At 34.8% G+C, this 17204-nt stretch overlaps 1 protein-coding gene and 1 long non-coding RNA gene across 3 annotated transcripts; one reads left to right on the plus strand and one right to left on the minus strand.

The window, feature by feature from the left end:
- The first annotated feature begins 11041 nt into the window (after positions 1-11041).
- Positions 11042-12412, plus strand: LOC125775593 (uncharacterized). The gene is made up of 2 exons (XM_049446241.1): positions 11042-11504; positions 11561-12412. The coding sequence occupies exons 1-2, from the start codon at positions 11396-11398 to the stop codon at positions 11857-11859; spliced, it is 408 nt and encodes a 135-aa protein (XP_049302198.1). The 5' UTR covers positions 11042-11395; the 3' UTR covers positions 11860-12412.
- A 2134-nt stretch (positions 12413-14546) lies between these two features.
- Positions 14547-15435, minus strand: LOC125775656 (uncharacterized). 2 transcript variants are annotated; one of them, XR_007421246.1, is made up of 4 exons: positions 15017-15149; positions 14884-14951; positions 14771-14802; positions 14547-14716 (listed from the first exon to the last, which is right to left on the minus strand). It is a non-coding gene; the product is annotated as an uncharacterized LOC125775656 (long non-coding RNA). The 2 variants fall into 2 exon arrangements; XR_007421245.1 differs by having other exon boundaries at positions 14884-15435.
- Between the last annotated feature and the right edge of the window lie 1769 nt (positions 15436-17204).

A 17204-nucleotide genomic window follows, 5' to 3' on the forward strand; every position in this document is an offset into this window, starting at 1 on the left:
TACTTATATTAACTTCATTACAACAAATTGTGAAACGTTAAAATAAAACTGCTGCAAAATCAAAAAAAAAAGGGGACTTTATTGTGCAAAGTGACTATATATTACACAAAACAGAACATTAACACCGCTGTTAATGATTAAAATTGCAAAAATAACAAAGGTACTAAACCAAAATTACATACAAAATAAAATCCCCAACTTCGCTAGTGAACATTAAGTGGACGAATCAAAAAATATTTTCTACAGTTCCGAAAAAAAAAAACAATATACACATATTAACACTTAACGGCAAAGTTCAACAAAGTATACGAAAATTAAAAGAAAGGACAAGTAAAATAAAAAATTTAACATCTGAGGTTACTGTTAAATCACGCCACCCAGATCATCGACCCGCCAAGCACGGGTTACTGCGCTCATCTAGAGAGTGAGAGAGCTGACATTTACTGTATTATCACGCCACCCACATCATCCACATCACATAAACTCGCCAAGCACGGCTTACTGCGCTCATCAGATCAGAGAGTGAGAGAGCTAACATTTCAACATGGCATTAACATTAGCGGAGAGTCTGCGAGAAGCACGAAGCTTACCTGCATTTACTGGAGAAGATGAATATACGCTCAGCAACTACTTGCAAGATGTCTCCACCGTACTACAGCTGACTGCGACAGAACATCATGAAACTCTACAAACAGTGTTGGGTAACCGCCTTCAAGGCAAAGCATTAAAGGTAATACAAACTTTAGTTAGTCCTAGTTGGAAGAATGTATTAAGAAAACTAAAAGAAGAATTTGGCGTTAAAAGAACATTTTTTAATTTAAGAAGCGATGCCTTAAATGTAGATGCAAAAAATATTGAAGAATTGCATCATAAGTTAAGAAAAATTTTAAGTCTGATGAACACTAAATTTAGTTTAGAACCAGATATGTTATATACACCTAATAACAACGACCAAATGATTTTTGATATATATATAAATTTTTTACCTATTAATATCAAGTCTTTGTTATTACAAAATCATATTAACACTATTGATAAAGCATATACCTTTTATATTGAAAACAATTTAATAAAAGATATTAAATTAATAAACATGAATACAAAATTTGCGAATAATTTTCCTAATTTCCGAAATAATTTTCAAAGCAAAAATTCCCAAAATGTAAACAATGACACGAGTGGGACTTTGGCATTTGGCAACGTAAATTTTCGTAATACTAGTAATCGTAGAAGCCTACAAAACCATAAATTACCTACTCAAGGTTATAATGGGAACTTACCCATTCAAAGTCAAACTGGAAATTTTAGGCATAACGCAATGAATTATAGATATCCGAATAGAAATGTTAACCATTTCTCTACTTTTGTGGAAGTTGATGAACAACATGTAACACAAAATTTTCATTTACAGCCTCCGGAGCCGAGCTACCAATAATTGTACTAACAATAAATAACATTAAGACAAGGTGCTTAATCGATAGCGGAGCTGCCACCACATTGGGAAATTATCTTTTCTTTTCACATATAGGTATTAAGAGAAAGTTAGCTAAACCGATTCGGCTAAATACTTTAATAGGAAGTAACATTATCAATGAAGAAGTAATAGTTAACGTACCAAACGAATTTAACGCAAAAAATGAAACCATGTCTGTTAAACTTACTAATTTCACAGAGACAGCATTTGACTGTATAATAGGTGTCAACATTTTAGGTCCCATTGGAGCTATAATTAATTTCCAAACAAATTCAATGATAGTTAATGGTAGCGAAATTAGGTTTCCTAATAATAATTTCGAAATTAACTACGAGGAAGTTCATTGTCTAGAAAAATTTGAATCAACTGAATTTAAAAATTTAATGCCCTTAGATTAAATTTTTTTGTAAACGATTACAAAACTTTCTACATAAAAATAAAAATACATTTTACATTGAAGGTCAAAATTTAACTACTACTAATTGTATTAAACATAAAATTATAACAAAATCTGATAGACCGATTTATTGCAAAAATTATCGACACCCTCAAATCTTAGAAGATAAAATAGAAACACAAATAAACGACATGCTTAAGCAAAATATAATTAGGCATAGCAAATCTCCATATAATTCTCCATTATGGATTGTAAAAAAGAAATCCGATAACTCAAATACTCAAAAATGGCGTCTAGTAATTGATTTTAGAAAACTGAATGAAATTACAATAAACGACAAATTTCCACTGCCGAATATTGAGGCACTCTTTGATAAATTGGGTAAAGCTCAATATTTTTCTTCATTAGACCTTGCAAAGGGTTCTCATCAGATACTAATGGATGAAAACGATATTGAAAAAACAGCATTCTCTACATCCAGAGGTCATTTTGAGTTCCTAAGAATGCCTTTCGGCAAGAAAAACGCGCCATCAACATTTCAGCGAATGATGAATCATGTGTTGGCAGATTTTATAAACAACATTTGCATTTTATATATGGATGACATTTTAGTTTTCTCGACGTCTCTAACTGAACATATCGAAAGTTTACAAAAAATATTTAATAAGCTTAATAATTACAATTTAAAAATACAATTTGATAAGTGTAAATTCTTATCAAAGGAAACAAACTTTTTAGGTCATATTATAACCAATAAAGGCATAAAGCCTAACCCAGACAAAATAGCCACAATACAGAATATTAACCTTCCCAAAACTGTAAAAGCTATAAAATCCTTTCTTGGATTAACCGGGTATTACCGTAAATTCATAAAAAATTATTCCTTGGTGGCAAGTCCAATGATAAAATACCTGAAAAAAGACACAAAAATAAATCTCGATGATCAATCTTATGTTGATTCTTTTCAAAAATTAAAAAGCATTTTGATAAATCCGCCTTTATTATGTTATCCAAATTTCAATAAAAAATTTATCCTGACTACAGATGCTAGCAACATAGCCATTGGAGCCGTTCTGAGCCAAGAAGGAAAACCAGTTTGTTTCGCTAGCAGAACACTCAATGGTCACGAGAAAAATTATTCCACAATAGAGAAGGAACTGCTAGCTATTGTTTGGGCAGTAAAATATTTTCGTCCTTATCTTTATGGCAGAAAATTTACGGTACAAACTGATCATCGTCCGTTAAAATGGTTATATTCATTAAAAGACCCAAATTCGAAAATAATTAGGTGGAAAATAATGCTAGACGAGTTTCAATTCGATATACATAGAATACCTTAAAGGGAAAGAAAATAAAGTGGCTGACTATTTAAGTCGAATTCAACTGTATCAAAATTCATTAAATAGTATCCACAGCTCTTCAGAAGATGCAAACAATCATTTCTACACAACTGATAAAATTGTTAACAAGTATAAAACTCAAATACGTATACTAAAACATAAAGAAAAAGCAACTGAAAAACTTTTTAGAAAATACAAAATAATTTACATTTGCGAAAATGATATTGGTAACACTCATTACCTAAATGATATATTCAGAAGAGAATTAACAAAAGGCACAGTAGGAATATACTCCGAACTCCCGGACAATAAATATAACCAAATTCAAACAAAGCTAATAGAACTTTTCTCTAATAATATTCATCTGAAATTTATAAAATGCACAAAATTAGCAAGCGATGTAGAATCTGAAGAATCGCTACTGAATCTTATTAACGAAACTCATATAAATGGCAATCATAGAGGCATTCAGGAAAATTTCGAAGAGTTGAAAGATTTATATTTCAACCCAAAATTATTAAAATATATAAATAGATACTGCAACAGTTGCAGAGTTTGTATCGAAAATAAATACGATAGAAAGCCGATTAGAAAACAGTTCCTGTTCACGTATACGCCAGAAAAGCCAAACGAAATTGTGCATGTCGATATTTTTCAAATTCAAAAAACCTATTTTCTAACTACATTAGACAAATTTACAAAATTGGGAACCGCCCATAAATTGAATGATAAAAATATGATAACAGTTAAGGTTAAACTAGAAGAAAGATTTGCATTTTTAGGTAAACCTAATAAACTAGTAATGGATAATGAATTTAACAACACATTAATAAAATTATATTGCCAAGAGAATAGTATTGAGGTGCATTTTACTACCCCCAATTCTCACACTGGTAACTGCGTCTGCATTCCACGCTTCTTGAACATGTACGAATTCTCAAAAATTCTGGCAATCTTAACGATGCAGAAGAGCTCGTTCTAAAAGCTATCCACTTTTATAACAACTCAATACATAGCACAACTAAAGTAAAACCCGTAGACTTTTTAAATAACTTAAATATCGATTTTAATCATATTAGAAAGAAAACTGAAACAAAGAAAAGAAAGACTATTACCAGGGAAAATCTTAAAAGAGAGAATATATCTTTAGAATTAACTAATCCCAACTTATATACAAAAAACCCAGCTGCTATTAGACATAAAACAGCTAAAAGATTCAACAAATACCATTATAGTAACCCCAATAAAATGGACGTTGCCCAATTTCGAAGACCTCTGAATTCAATACATTAAACATTGAATTAAACACATTAAACAATTGATAAAATAGCATCAATATGTATATGCTAAAAATATGGAAAACTATACGCAAACAAAAACAAAATTAATATTAACTAATTATAATTGTTTAGTAAGAATTAAGTACAACTGTTGAAAAAATAAATTTATAAAACTATCTTATATATTAATATATGATTTAAAAGATTCGAAGGGACTCGAATCTTATAAGGGTAAGCGAGTTACATATATGTGGATCTCAACCTCTTTACATAGCTACTATTATGTTAAATTTATTTATCTATATATAGAGATCCACAATGTTAATGTACTTAACATATAATACCCACTCTACTAAGAATCTTATTAATATCGTATGTTAAGCTAGGGTATAAATAATGATGTTAAGTTAAACTAAGCATTAATTAAGAAAGGAATTACTTTAGCGGTTTGACGCTTCGTCTTTTCGTGTTAAACTTAAATAAACATTATTAAATATTAATTATTATAAAAGTGTTTTGTACTTTGGCGGGTTTTACTGGCCTTAATTTAAAGTAAAATTTAACTCTGAACTTCGGGTTTCAACCGGGTTAGAGAAAAATATATCTTATGTGTAGCTATAGAAGGGGAGTTCGGTAGGATGATTGTTGCTAGTTTGTATTGTAAATAAAGCGAGCCCCTAGAGCCTTACCTGGGCTACATGGATAGTTTACTACTACTTGCGAGTCGCAGCCGATTTATCCTAGCGTTGGCTGCGAATGCCTTGTCCTCGAAGTGGTTTAGAAACGTATAGATGGGAGGTTAAGGGAGGGTGGGGATTGAGTGATCATAATTTGATTAAAATTATGGTTACCCCTCAACCCCCTCCCTCCCCTTATGAGAGTCCATTGCGGCGATGGCGTACCACTGGTACTGACTGGAACCAATATGGACTCTCGGTTAGGGATGCGGTGTTGGAAATACCGCTTGAGGTAGTTTGGGGGTTCGATGATAGGGTACTTAGGAGTTGTAAAAAATGTAAGACTAGTAAAATTAAATGGTGCACGCATGAGTTAACCATGAAGAGGTGGACTGTCAGGCGAAAGTTTAAACGCGCCCGACGGTCTAATTCTGATAGGCTATCCCAGCTTAGGTAAGAATTTAGTTGTGCGGATAGGAAGTATAAAGAAATGTAAGTGAAAATTGTAGGAGTTTTGTCAGGGAGAATAGGAACGATCCTCTTGACCTGACTGTCATACAGCGTGCTGTTGCATTCAGGTTAAGAAGGGGCTTGAGTGTGCCATTGCTGCAGAATGACTGGATTTCCGACCATGATGTGGACAGGGAGGGATATCTAGGGAGCAAGAGGCTTCTAGATAATAGGGTTAGGTGTAGATGGCAAGAACGTTGAGACAATAGTCCTAACGGCAGAGTAACGTAAGAGTACATTCGAGACGCTGGGTTCGTTGAGGATAACCCAGAATTCAGATTTTTTCTGAGTCTGTGTTTTCTGCTTACGGGGCATGGGCCTCTGAATGCATTTTTGCTTTTAGATTTAGTGGTGTGATCTCCACTTGAGGGAATACCATTCCACACTGCCAATTGGTACTGAAAATCTTTAGTATTCTCAGGGCGCTGATCAACGCATCGGCAGTGCTTTTGAGCACCGTGGGGTAAGTTCAGCAGATACCCACGTTATACACACCGGATGTCAACAGTGACGTGTGTGCCAAGTCGCGAGTGCGACGACTGTTTGTTTGATGACAGGAGGTATTTCGTCTTGCCCTCGTTCACTGCCAGACCCATTTCTTTTGCTTCCTTGTCCAGTCTGGAGAAAGCAGAACTAACGGCGCGGGTGTTGAGGCCGATGCTATCATTATCGCCGGCATACGCCAGCAGCTGTACACTCTTATAAAAGATTGTACCTGTTCGATTAAGTTCTGCAGCTCAAATTATTTTCTCCAGCAGCAGATTGAAGAAGTCGCACGATAGGGAGTCAGCTTGTCTGAAACCTGGTTTCTATCGAACGGCTCGGAGAGGTCCTTCCCGATACTGATGGAGCTTTTGGTGTTGCTCAAAGTCAGTTTACACAGCCGTATTCGTTCTTTGCGGATACTAAATTCAGACATCGCGGCATAAAGGCAGCTCCTTTTCGTGCTGTCGAAAACAGCTTTGAAATCGACGAAGAGCTGGTGTGTGTCAACTCTCCTTTCACGGGTCTTTTCCAAAATTTGGGGCTTGGTGAATATCTGGACGGTTGTTGATTTTCCAGGTCTAAAGCCACACTGATAAGGTCCAATCCGTTTGTTAACGGTGGGCTGTAATATTTCACACAATACGTTCGATAGAACCTTATACGCGATGTTGAGAAGGCTTATGCCACGGTACTTTGCGTAGAGTGTACGGTCTCCATTTTTGTCGATCGTTGGGCATGCTTTTGTCCGACCATATTTTACAAAGAAGCTGATGCATGTTCCTTATCAGTTCTTCGCCGCCGTATTTGAAAATCGTTCTTCAGACGGGTAACTGCTATTCGAACTTCTTCATGGTCAGGCAATGGAACGTCTGCTCTATCGTAATCGGTTGGGGAATCGTGTTCGCCTTCTGGCGTTGTACATACTGTCACTACCATTCAGCAGGCTGCAGAAGTGTTCCCTCCATAATTTAAGTATGCTCTGGGCATCGGTCATTAGATCACCTTTGGGGGTTCTACAAGAGGATGCTCCGGTCTTGAAACCTTCTGTAAGCCGCCGCATTTTTTCGTAGAATTTTCGAGCATTACCCCTGTCAGCCAACTTATCAAGCTCTTCATACTCACACATTTCAGTATATTTCTTTTTCTGTCTGCAAATGTGTCTCTCTTCCCTCTTCAACTCTCGGTATCTATCCCAAACATACGTATGTATGATATATAGTATGTATGTTGTAATAAATCCAATTTTTATATATCAAAGAAATAATAAGAAACATAAGGTGTTCAAGTCCAAACAAACTGTAAATATTACTTTGAATAATAATTTTTTTATTGGAATGCTATCAGTTTTACTTGCATTCATAAAAATTTGCAAAATGGTATTCATATCAATACATATGATTGCATATAAACATATAATATGCAAGACATAAAGCGTACGCATGTCATGTGCATGCTACATGCGCATATGTATGAAGTTTTAAATTTTTATTTATGTACACATACATACATATTACCTGTTTTTTTAAATATAACTAGCTTACCCGCAGTCGTTGTCCTGCGTAAAATTATATGTTTTGAAATGAAGAGATAGTTGAATTTATATTTTCAATGTAACGCAGATTGATAAACAAAATTTTTTTGTTTCTTTTTTTTTTGTTTCTTTTTGTTTGAATTTTCCGATTTGTGCTACGAACTTCTAGCGACTATCTTTGGTTCCTGTTGATTGTCATCGCAAATGCAATTTTCTCTAGAAACTGAATACGTTTGAACTGAAATGGCAAATCGTTAGAACTCAAAGGAATTCGTAGAATCAATCATTCTGGCTCCTTGTATGCGATTGGCGGTGTTTCTACTGGCTGTACTGTATTCTCTGGGTTGAAATACTCTCTTTGGACTTCTCCAAATGAACTACAAGATGCACAACATTCGGAAAACGTCCATGAAATGCAAAAGTAAATATCGTACAAAACGCTTTACATATCGCTACAATCGATACTTGCTGATCTCAACTCGTTCAAGGCCAATAACCGCAATGTTACTTCTTTTGGTGACGTACTTGCAAAAGTATTTGATCGATTTCACCGAACTGCAATACTCAACATTGATATGAGTTTTGAACGTGAGTTAGACAATGGTGGCGAATATGGTACTAAATTGAATGCTGAATGTTCTGCTATTGACGTCTAGTGAGCGACGCCAATAGACTGGATGTCCATCATTTCCAGTTTGCGTTTCCGAAAGAAAAGCACGGGGATAGTGTTTCGTGCATTTATTGTCAGACATACAAACCGAAGTAGGATTGTAGTGTCCACAAGGTCATGAACCATACTGGTTTTCACCTCTTCGTATAATTCTGGATAAATCTTTGAATCAGGAATTTCCGCAGAAATGATTTCATCAATTTGATCTGGTGTAACCACCATCCAAAGAAGAATGTGTGCGTGCGGCAAACCTCTTTTTTGTTTCAAGATAAAGTCCATTCTTCTTGTTTGAAATGTCGTGCTGTGACATCGTGACTATCTTGTTGATTGATCGCGATTCAATGATTCTGTTTCCAAAAAATTTAAAAAAAAAATGTGTATGGAAAAGTCATTTTTTGGAAAATTAGCATTTTCAGAATTTTTTTACAAACAATCCTCATTGAATTCCCTTAAAAGTGGTTCAGGCCATTTTTCATTTTATGCAACGGTTTAGCCAGCTTTACCAAACAGACAAAAACCCAACTTATTTTTATAAATAAAATGATAATATTTTACACAGATACGTTAAGGTATGTTCATATTATACACATATCATATTTTATATATCTACTTTATCAAACATAGGATATAATTAAAAGTGTTGTTTTATTTTAACATTGAGTAAAATATTGCCTTGCTTAAAGTAGTTAGTTAATTAGTTAAAAAGTAATCAATTTGTGGAAAATAATTTTAAAAATATAAGCCAAAAGGCAAACATGCTGTTGTAAAATCGAAGTAAGTCTCTGTACACGCGCTACTGTTAAAATTTCTCCTTCTTAGCTGGTTGTGGTGATCACATTTTTTAGCTATTGGAATGTCACACGCTCGTCCGTAGTTAGACCTTCTCTATGATATACGTTCTCTGCTATTATGTTCGGAAGAAAATGTCAACTCAATTTATTATTAAAAATCAAAACTAAAAATGTAATACAAGATTAAGTTTACTTCAGTATAAAAATTATAATTCTGAAAACTCATATTTGTATAAAAACATTAAACTAGAAACTAAATATATTAAAACTATTATATACCAATTAAAACTAACATATACAACTTGAACTAATATATATAATTAATAATAAGAAAATCTACATAAATGAATTGAGGCAGATCGACTTCGCCGGGGCCCGAAATATGGTTAAGCATACGAAAACTCATCAAGACACCTAGCTGTCTCCGGATCGAAAAACCACCAACCAGATCGATCATTTTGTGACAGACCGAAGACACGTCTCCAGTGTATTAGATGTGCGTGCAATCCGAGGTCCTAACATCGACTCGGATCTACTTGTTGTAGCCAAGATTCGCACCCCCCTCTGTACAAAACGCACGCTAACAAACACAAGAAAGATTCGACGTCGAGAAGCTGCAACCACAACAGATAGCCGAACGATTTTCTACTCGACTTGCACTCCTGCTCTCTGATAGTACTCATCAACAACTCGGTATTAGGGAACTGCGGGACCGCATCTTAAGCTCCTTACGTACAGCTGCAACCGAAACCATTGGTTTTCGAAAAATGCAAAAGAACACCTGATGCATGCTCCTTATCTGTTATTTTCTGCCGTGTTTGAATAGCACTTTGTTGTACTTCAGACGGGTAATTGCTATTCGAACTTCTTCATGGTCGGGCAATGGAACGTCTGCTCCATCGTCATCGATTGGGGTATCGGGTTCGCCTTCTCCTGGTGTTGTGCGTTCACTGCTATTCAGCAGGCTGGAGAAGTGTTCCCTCCATAATTTAAGTATGCTCTGGGCATCGGTGGCTAGATCACCTTGAGGGGTCTACAAGAGTATGCTCCGGTCTTGAAACCTTCTCTAAGTCGCCGCATCTTTTCGTAAAATTTTCGAGCATTACCCCTGTCGGCCAGCTTATCAAGCTCTTCGTACTCACGCATTTCGGCCTATTTCTTTTTCCGTCTACAAATGCGTCTCGGTTCCCTCTTCAACTCTCGGTATCCATCCCATCTCGCACGTCGATCGTAACGTAGCGAGGTAGGCAACCTGTTTTCTCTCCGCTGCGACACGGCAGCTCATCGTACCAGCTGTTCTTTTGCACTTTCCGAAAACCAATGCTTTCGGTTGCAGCTGTACATAAGGGTTTGAAATGCCGTCCCACAGTTCCCTTATACCGAGTTGTTGACGAGTGCGGGGGGTGGTCAAAAGCTTTGTGACATCACATTTCAAAATTTGTGATGTACAAACGTGAAATTTATAGGTAAACAAAAAATATTAAACATTTATAAATACAATCTTTGTTTTTAATACTTAAGTTGTAACGAAGCTTTTTACTGCCCCTGCTTCTTACAAGAATAACTTGCTGAGGTATACTCGCCGTGTCCAGGGTTCGTTACAATAAATTTGTAAATATTGGGGCTCTTCTGCGAATCGTACTTTATTTTATTTTATATTTAGGGTATTCCACCAAACTAGTAAATGCCTTAAACACGTAAAAATCTGTGCCTTATAAATGAGCTGTCAAAATTTGTATGAAAAGAAGTTTACGCGTTCCGTATAAAACTATGAGGCAAATTCGCCGCGCATTTGCTTTATAAACTGATATTTTGTTTTAGTGTTGCCACTACACAAAAATAGTTTACATTTAGTGCTTCAAAAAAACAAAGTTTTTAGTGCAGGCAACACAACTTGCAAAGAAAAAAAGAACGGTCAAACATTTGTGCTTGTTGCAAAATTTTGTTTAATTTAAAGAAATAAAAACCATCTGAAACCTTTGTTTAATGAGTGCATCAGTAAGTATTACTTAAACTTCTCGTGAAGATGAAAATTGCAGAAATACATTTTATATTCAGGAATTAGAAGAAAAGGATAAAGCTAAGCGCTTCCGCCCGGAGTCATTTGAGGTTCGTATCTTATTTTTTTCATTGGCTTATAAATGCATAATTTTTTTTTATACAGAAGCCTATTGCACAAAAATTTTATTCGAAAATATCTGCTAAGTGCCCTTTGCTCGCAAACATTAATTGGAAAGTGATGAAGAGCAAAATGCGCTATTTAAAAGGAATATATATGGAGGCCGTGAAATGGCGTAGTCAAACAGGAGCTGGATTAATTGAAAATGGAGAAGAAGAAAGCGTCAAGGGTATTTTATTTTCTTTGTCTTTTAAATACGAAATTAAATTAAACCAAATTTCGCAGACTACATTCAAAATATTTGTCCCTTCTTCGAAATACTGGACGAGATTTTTGGGCTCAGAAAGGGCGTGAACCCTACGGTTATAATTGAGAGTAGCAATATAGAAATCCTCTATGAAGACAGCGAAGAGGTTTTTTTATTTGATAATGTTGATGATATTTCAAATAGTTGCTCGAGTTCACGTATATCAGCCAGTACTCCTATTCCGCCCGATACTCCACAGCCAGACGTTCATTTATCACTGGAATTATCATCGAGCAATGCAAGCAGCTTCAACGGCGACTCAGAGATTGAGAATTAAAAAAAAAGAATGACATCGAAACACAGCCTAAAGAAAAAGCAAAATCCAAATGCAAGCTCTGCCGGCGTATTACAAGGAATGCTTGAAGCAAAATTGGACATGGAGAAGCAAAAATTTGACTGGATGAAAAAAACAGGAATTGGAGATGAAAAAGCTAGAAATTGAACGTGATGAACGACTTGCTTTGGCGAAAATGAAATTAGAAAATGAAAGAGAAGAAAAACTCAAAATGTACGAACTAGAGTTAAAATATAAAAAAGCATAAGAACTTTTTAATCCTCACATATATTTTGTGTCTTTTAAGATTACATATATACAAATAAAGAAGACCTTAACAGTTTAAAATATGAAATCAAATAAAAAGTTGTTAATTTAAGGCATTTTGGTTGCTGGCTTCCGCCGACAGCAATAGCTTTCAACCATATTATTTGCCTTTTCCAAGTCACCGTAGGGTAAGGGCAGGATGTGAGGGTTTTGTTAGATTTTGCAGACCTAAAATTCATATACAGGTTATTTTTCTCAATGATATAGAAAGAAGAATACTAAATTACCTGAAAAAATTTAAAAATTATTTAATGTTGACATTTCATTTAAAATTTTTATTATGGCTCGTCTCTTGTGTTCTCCTTCTAAGACTGGAAACTGTTGGAATTGGTTCTCATTCACTTCATCATTGTCAAAACTATATTCTAAGTTTTCGATTTCAAATGTATCACCATTTTCTTGCTCAATTATAATCTTATGTAGAATGGCGCAAACAAGAACCCACCGGCAAGCAAGCCTTACACTTGCGTCATCTTTAATTTGGATTTTTAATTCTTTGAGGGAGATAAACCTTTCCTTCAAAATTCCAAAGCAATTTTCAATACGCACACGATACTTGGAATGGGTATTGTTGAACTCATTTCTTTGTTGCAAAGTGCAATCGTTGGAATTTGTTCTAAATGGGGTTATAACCGTATTCGTTAGTTTATACGCAGTATCGGCTGTTATCCATTCATCGCCGCTTAAATGATCCGATGGTTTCAATGCCAGTTCACAGTTATTATAGATTCTGCTATCGTGAACGCTACCTGGATATCCTAGAACCATGTGACGGACTCTCAGTTTATACTCACATACAGCTTGAACTTTTAGAGAATATACATGCTTTCGCGAAAAATATGACTCGGGATCTTCGCTAGGTTTTTCAGCTAGTTTGATTTCTGTGCCATCAACATATCCAATACAATGTGGCAATTCAAAATAAGTATTTCTGACAATACTTTGCCGCTCTTTAGCATCAGGCCAATACAAAAACCTTTGCTTTATTTTTAATATTGCTTGAAAGACTCGCTCAGTAACTCTTTGAATGGTGCCTCCATCACCTATCCACAAAAAACTAGCAATTTTTGCAACTGATGCACCTTCTCCATTACAACCGAGACGATATAAAACAATGGCGAGTTGCATAGCAACGGGAAATTGTTTGCCGGAACTTGCTCCGTTAAAGAGAACATCATCTTCTATCAGTTTTAGTACAATTTTAAAATTTGCCCGATTCATTCTAACAAATTGTCGAAACCGGTTTTCGTCTAAATTTGGCAAAATATCATAAAAGAATTTTTTGGATTTTGGCACAGAGTCTTTCAAGGTCGGAATCGAATAGCGAAAGCTGAGGACAGTAAGTTTTGAATATGCCCATTCTTCAAGGATTTCATCTTCCACTTATTCTTGATTTCGTTCTGTAAATATAAACGAAATCATTTAAATGCGTGCATTCTCTCAGAAAGTAATTAAGCAAACCATCACTTGATCCAAATACTTGTAACATCGACAAATTGTTGAGTGCAATGTTATCAATATTTTCACACAGTTTTCTTTTTTCACTTTTTCGTGGCATTTTGTAAGTTTTTAATTCTTTTTAACTAATTTTTTAAATAAACGCACGCACTTATAAAGAAATTTCTCTTCTAAATTAACCCTGGATTTTGTTTTTCAAATGCAACACTGACAGAAAAGTCAAAATACTTATTTACGCGGCTTTTATACGTATGAAAAAAAGGAGCGTTCCAAAAAACTAAAGCGTAAATTTTTGAACTTATAAGTTTGTACATTTACGAGTTTGGTGGAATACCCTAATTATAATTTTAATCAAAGTTACAAAATTGTCTCCCGCGTTATAGTTTCAGCTTTACAACATGTTAAAGATTTTCATTTGGATGCAATTTGTATAGCTACAATTGTCCCAGGAAGGAGTGCATTTAACAGAGTTGAACGACGCATGGCACCTCTTAGTCGCGAACTTACCCTGCAAGACGGGTAGCTGTTAGCAAACGTGTAAGCGAATTGTTATTGTTCACTTTTGCATTCGTTAAAATATTTGTTACTTTTGTTCAGAGAGTGGGAAAAAAGTAACACATAGCTATTTGATGTTCAATGGTTATCTCGCTCTAACCAATGGCAAATATCGCATGCTGCCTTGTTCTAACAGAATACACACATTTGTTAGCAAATCTCTTCACAGTATGTTACGGGTAACAAATTATTTTGTTAGCGCTTAGCTTACCCATGTGTTATGGATAACAAAAAGTATTTGTTACCCGAATATCTGTTAGTGTTATTATTTTGGTTATCAGTTTTTTACCTTTAACATATAAGCATGTTAGGAAGAACAAGCAGTAACAATTCTTTTAAATAAAACTCAGTTTTTTTATTATTTCTCTTTATTTAATAATAAAATCAAAATAAAATGCACAATCTATAACAAATATTTGAATTAAATATACACTATTTTACTTTAATAATTTAAAACATACTCCATTATTTGGTTGCTGCACGCAATAGATTTGAATTTTACCAATGGTCCAAATGATTTCTGTAATATTAAAATTTTTAATTATACTCACAACATTAAATTCACAATGCTTACCTTTTTCTCCTTGTTAACCTCTTTCGTTTTCTCTATATAAAAGAAATTAATAATATATATATATAAATTAGAAATTAATTATAAAATATCATATTATCAAATAGCGAACTTACCTCTTTAAAATCCAAAATAAACTGCGCTTTTCGTTTATTCTTCTTGAAATATTGGGTATTCGCCTCTCCTATTCTAACAAGTTAACATTACAATATGTTTATAATGTCGATAGTTTTTCTCTATCTTACTTACGTATTCTCCCATTCCATTGAAAATTCCAGAAAATGTAACAGTGTTAGTGAACAGCTGAAAATGTTTCAATGTGTTTGTGCAATCTGTTACCTCCGTCTTGCAGGGTACTAGTGTACTATTAAATCATGATGATTTTGGGTCATATCTTGATTCAAGTAATCGAACTACTGACTTAGATCTGGAAAAACGAAACTTCGAAAGTGCGGGCAATGTGTTGGCTGACATTTGGAGCAAGTTAGTCATTGATAATTTTCCAGTCGTTGTTGAATGTGTTGCGCCAATTGTTACTGGACTGGATATTGACAGGCTATGATGTTGAAAAATAATGCTACTTGGTAAGCTAATCATGTACGTGAGTCACAATATTTTTTACAAATAGTTAAATGTGAAACTATTGCATGTTGCGGTGTAAGACGTTGTAGTCTTTGGAAATTATTAAAAGAAGGATACTTTCCACCACTTGTGTTAATTAAACAGACATCAGAAGGTTATGGAGTCACAGGGAGTGATGACAACGACGCTAAGTTTGCTCCATTATTACTACAGATATTATTAAATCTCCAAGCATCATCCCATCTGAAACAAGTTCCATATGATAGTTATTGCCCTAGTGTCGAGTCATACTTGTTTAAAAGATCGTGTAGCATATGTGGCCTATATTTTTCTTCATATTAAGCCACCAATCAACACAAACAATCACATAAAAAACAAGAGCTTTTACCTATAGCGAAAATTCGTCCTCAAAGAATTGCGGCTGGACGTGCCCGAGAGATTCTCTGTTTAATGAATGATGACGATGCTTTATGGATGGAAGAAGACGATTTTGAGACGAAAGATGTTCCTGACGTCCAAATTCAGAACGAAATAGAATAACCCCTTTTTTGTTAAATCTATATAATTGGAAAATGTGTGACGTCACGAAAGGGGGGGGGGGCTGACAAGGAGGGGGGAGGGGTTAAAAAGTCCTTAAATTCGTGTGACGTAATTTATGGATGGCCCTTAAGTGGGGATATTTCGCCTTCTCACTTTAGCTCGCCTTCAAACGGATGTTCTTAGGCTACCCAGAGGATACTTGGTCAAAGACCGGAAGTCGTGAGATGCTTGAGTCATATGTAAAAGAATCGTTTCTGGCCACTCCCAAGTGAAAGGCGATTAGAGAACTTTCCTCACTTGCGTAAACTTTTACACATGACTCCATCCTCTGTCTTCATATATAGCCTTTATTAAAAGAAAAATAAATGAATGCATAGTTAAATGAAGTGGGATCTGTTTTGGCAATTTCTAAAAAAATTTACCAGAGTAATGAACTGGTTTTCTATACCAACAGAAATTATATATTTCAGGGAATATATAACCCACTGACATTACAAAAATAATCTTTGTATATTTTGACAGTTTTGTACGCATCACCTAAAATTAAGCGAGATATTGGGTTACGTACATATATATGATCAGGATGACGAGAAAAGTTGAATTCCGCTTGACTGTCTGTCTGTCCGTCCATCCGTGCAAGCTGTAACTTCATTAAAAATGGAGATATCTCAATGAAACTTGGTATGTCTCTACTACTAAAGGCGCGATCAATCAATAACTAAATACCCCAGAGACATTTAATTACCACCAAGATGATATGAGAGAGCTTTATGGGAGCCGATGTGAAAATTGGATGATGGGCGTGGCACCCACTTTTTGGTGAACTTCAATATCTGGGGACTTGACAAAATCGATTTCGACTAACTTTAGTACCTGGCATTCTTTTAATATTTCCATCGGACAATAACTACTGCTCTTTCTCATATACCACAATTTTAAATATCACTTGATTGTGTCAGTGTCATACCTTATAGTTTTGGAAAGGTGAGATTCCAAACTCCATTTAACCAAAAAACATTAAACTAACGAAAGTTAAAAAAAGTTACAGCTGTTCAAAAATCAAAAAAATGTGTGAAAATAATGAAAAAAAAGATAAAATTCTTCCAATTTTACTATGTCTGAATTTATTGAACAAAGAAGTGCTATAATGCACCATCTAATATTGCATTGGTTATTCGTGATCATTTCATAACATAATAAAAACGGTCCTTGGAGTTTGTTATGAAAGAGAATTGCTAAAGGCTGCAATCAGTAACTGATTGCGTAGACTGGGTATAATGTTTGCGAGTGTTATATGTGTTCAACATAGTTCTTT

Source organism: Bactrocera dorsalis, chromosome 1, assembly GCF_023373825.1.
Source record: "Bactrocera dorsalis isolate Fly_Bdor chromosome 1, ASM2337382v1, whole genome shotgun sequence".
NCBI classification, from domain to species: Eukaryota; Metazoa; Arthropoda; class Insecta; order Diptera; family Tephritidae; genus Bactrocera; species Bactrocera dorsalis.

Excerpts from the sequence above, each read along its gene's own strand:
- LOC125775593 (XM_049446241.1), top strand. The coding sequence starts at position 11,396 with ATGAAGAGCAAAATGCGCTATTTAAAAGGAATATATATGGAGGCCGTG. Across the intron at positions 11,505-11,560 it reads AGAAGAAGAAAGCGTCAAGG|ACTACATTCAAAATATTTGT; the intron begins GTATTTTATTTT and ends CAAATTTCGCAG.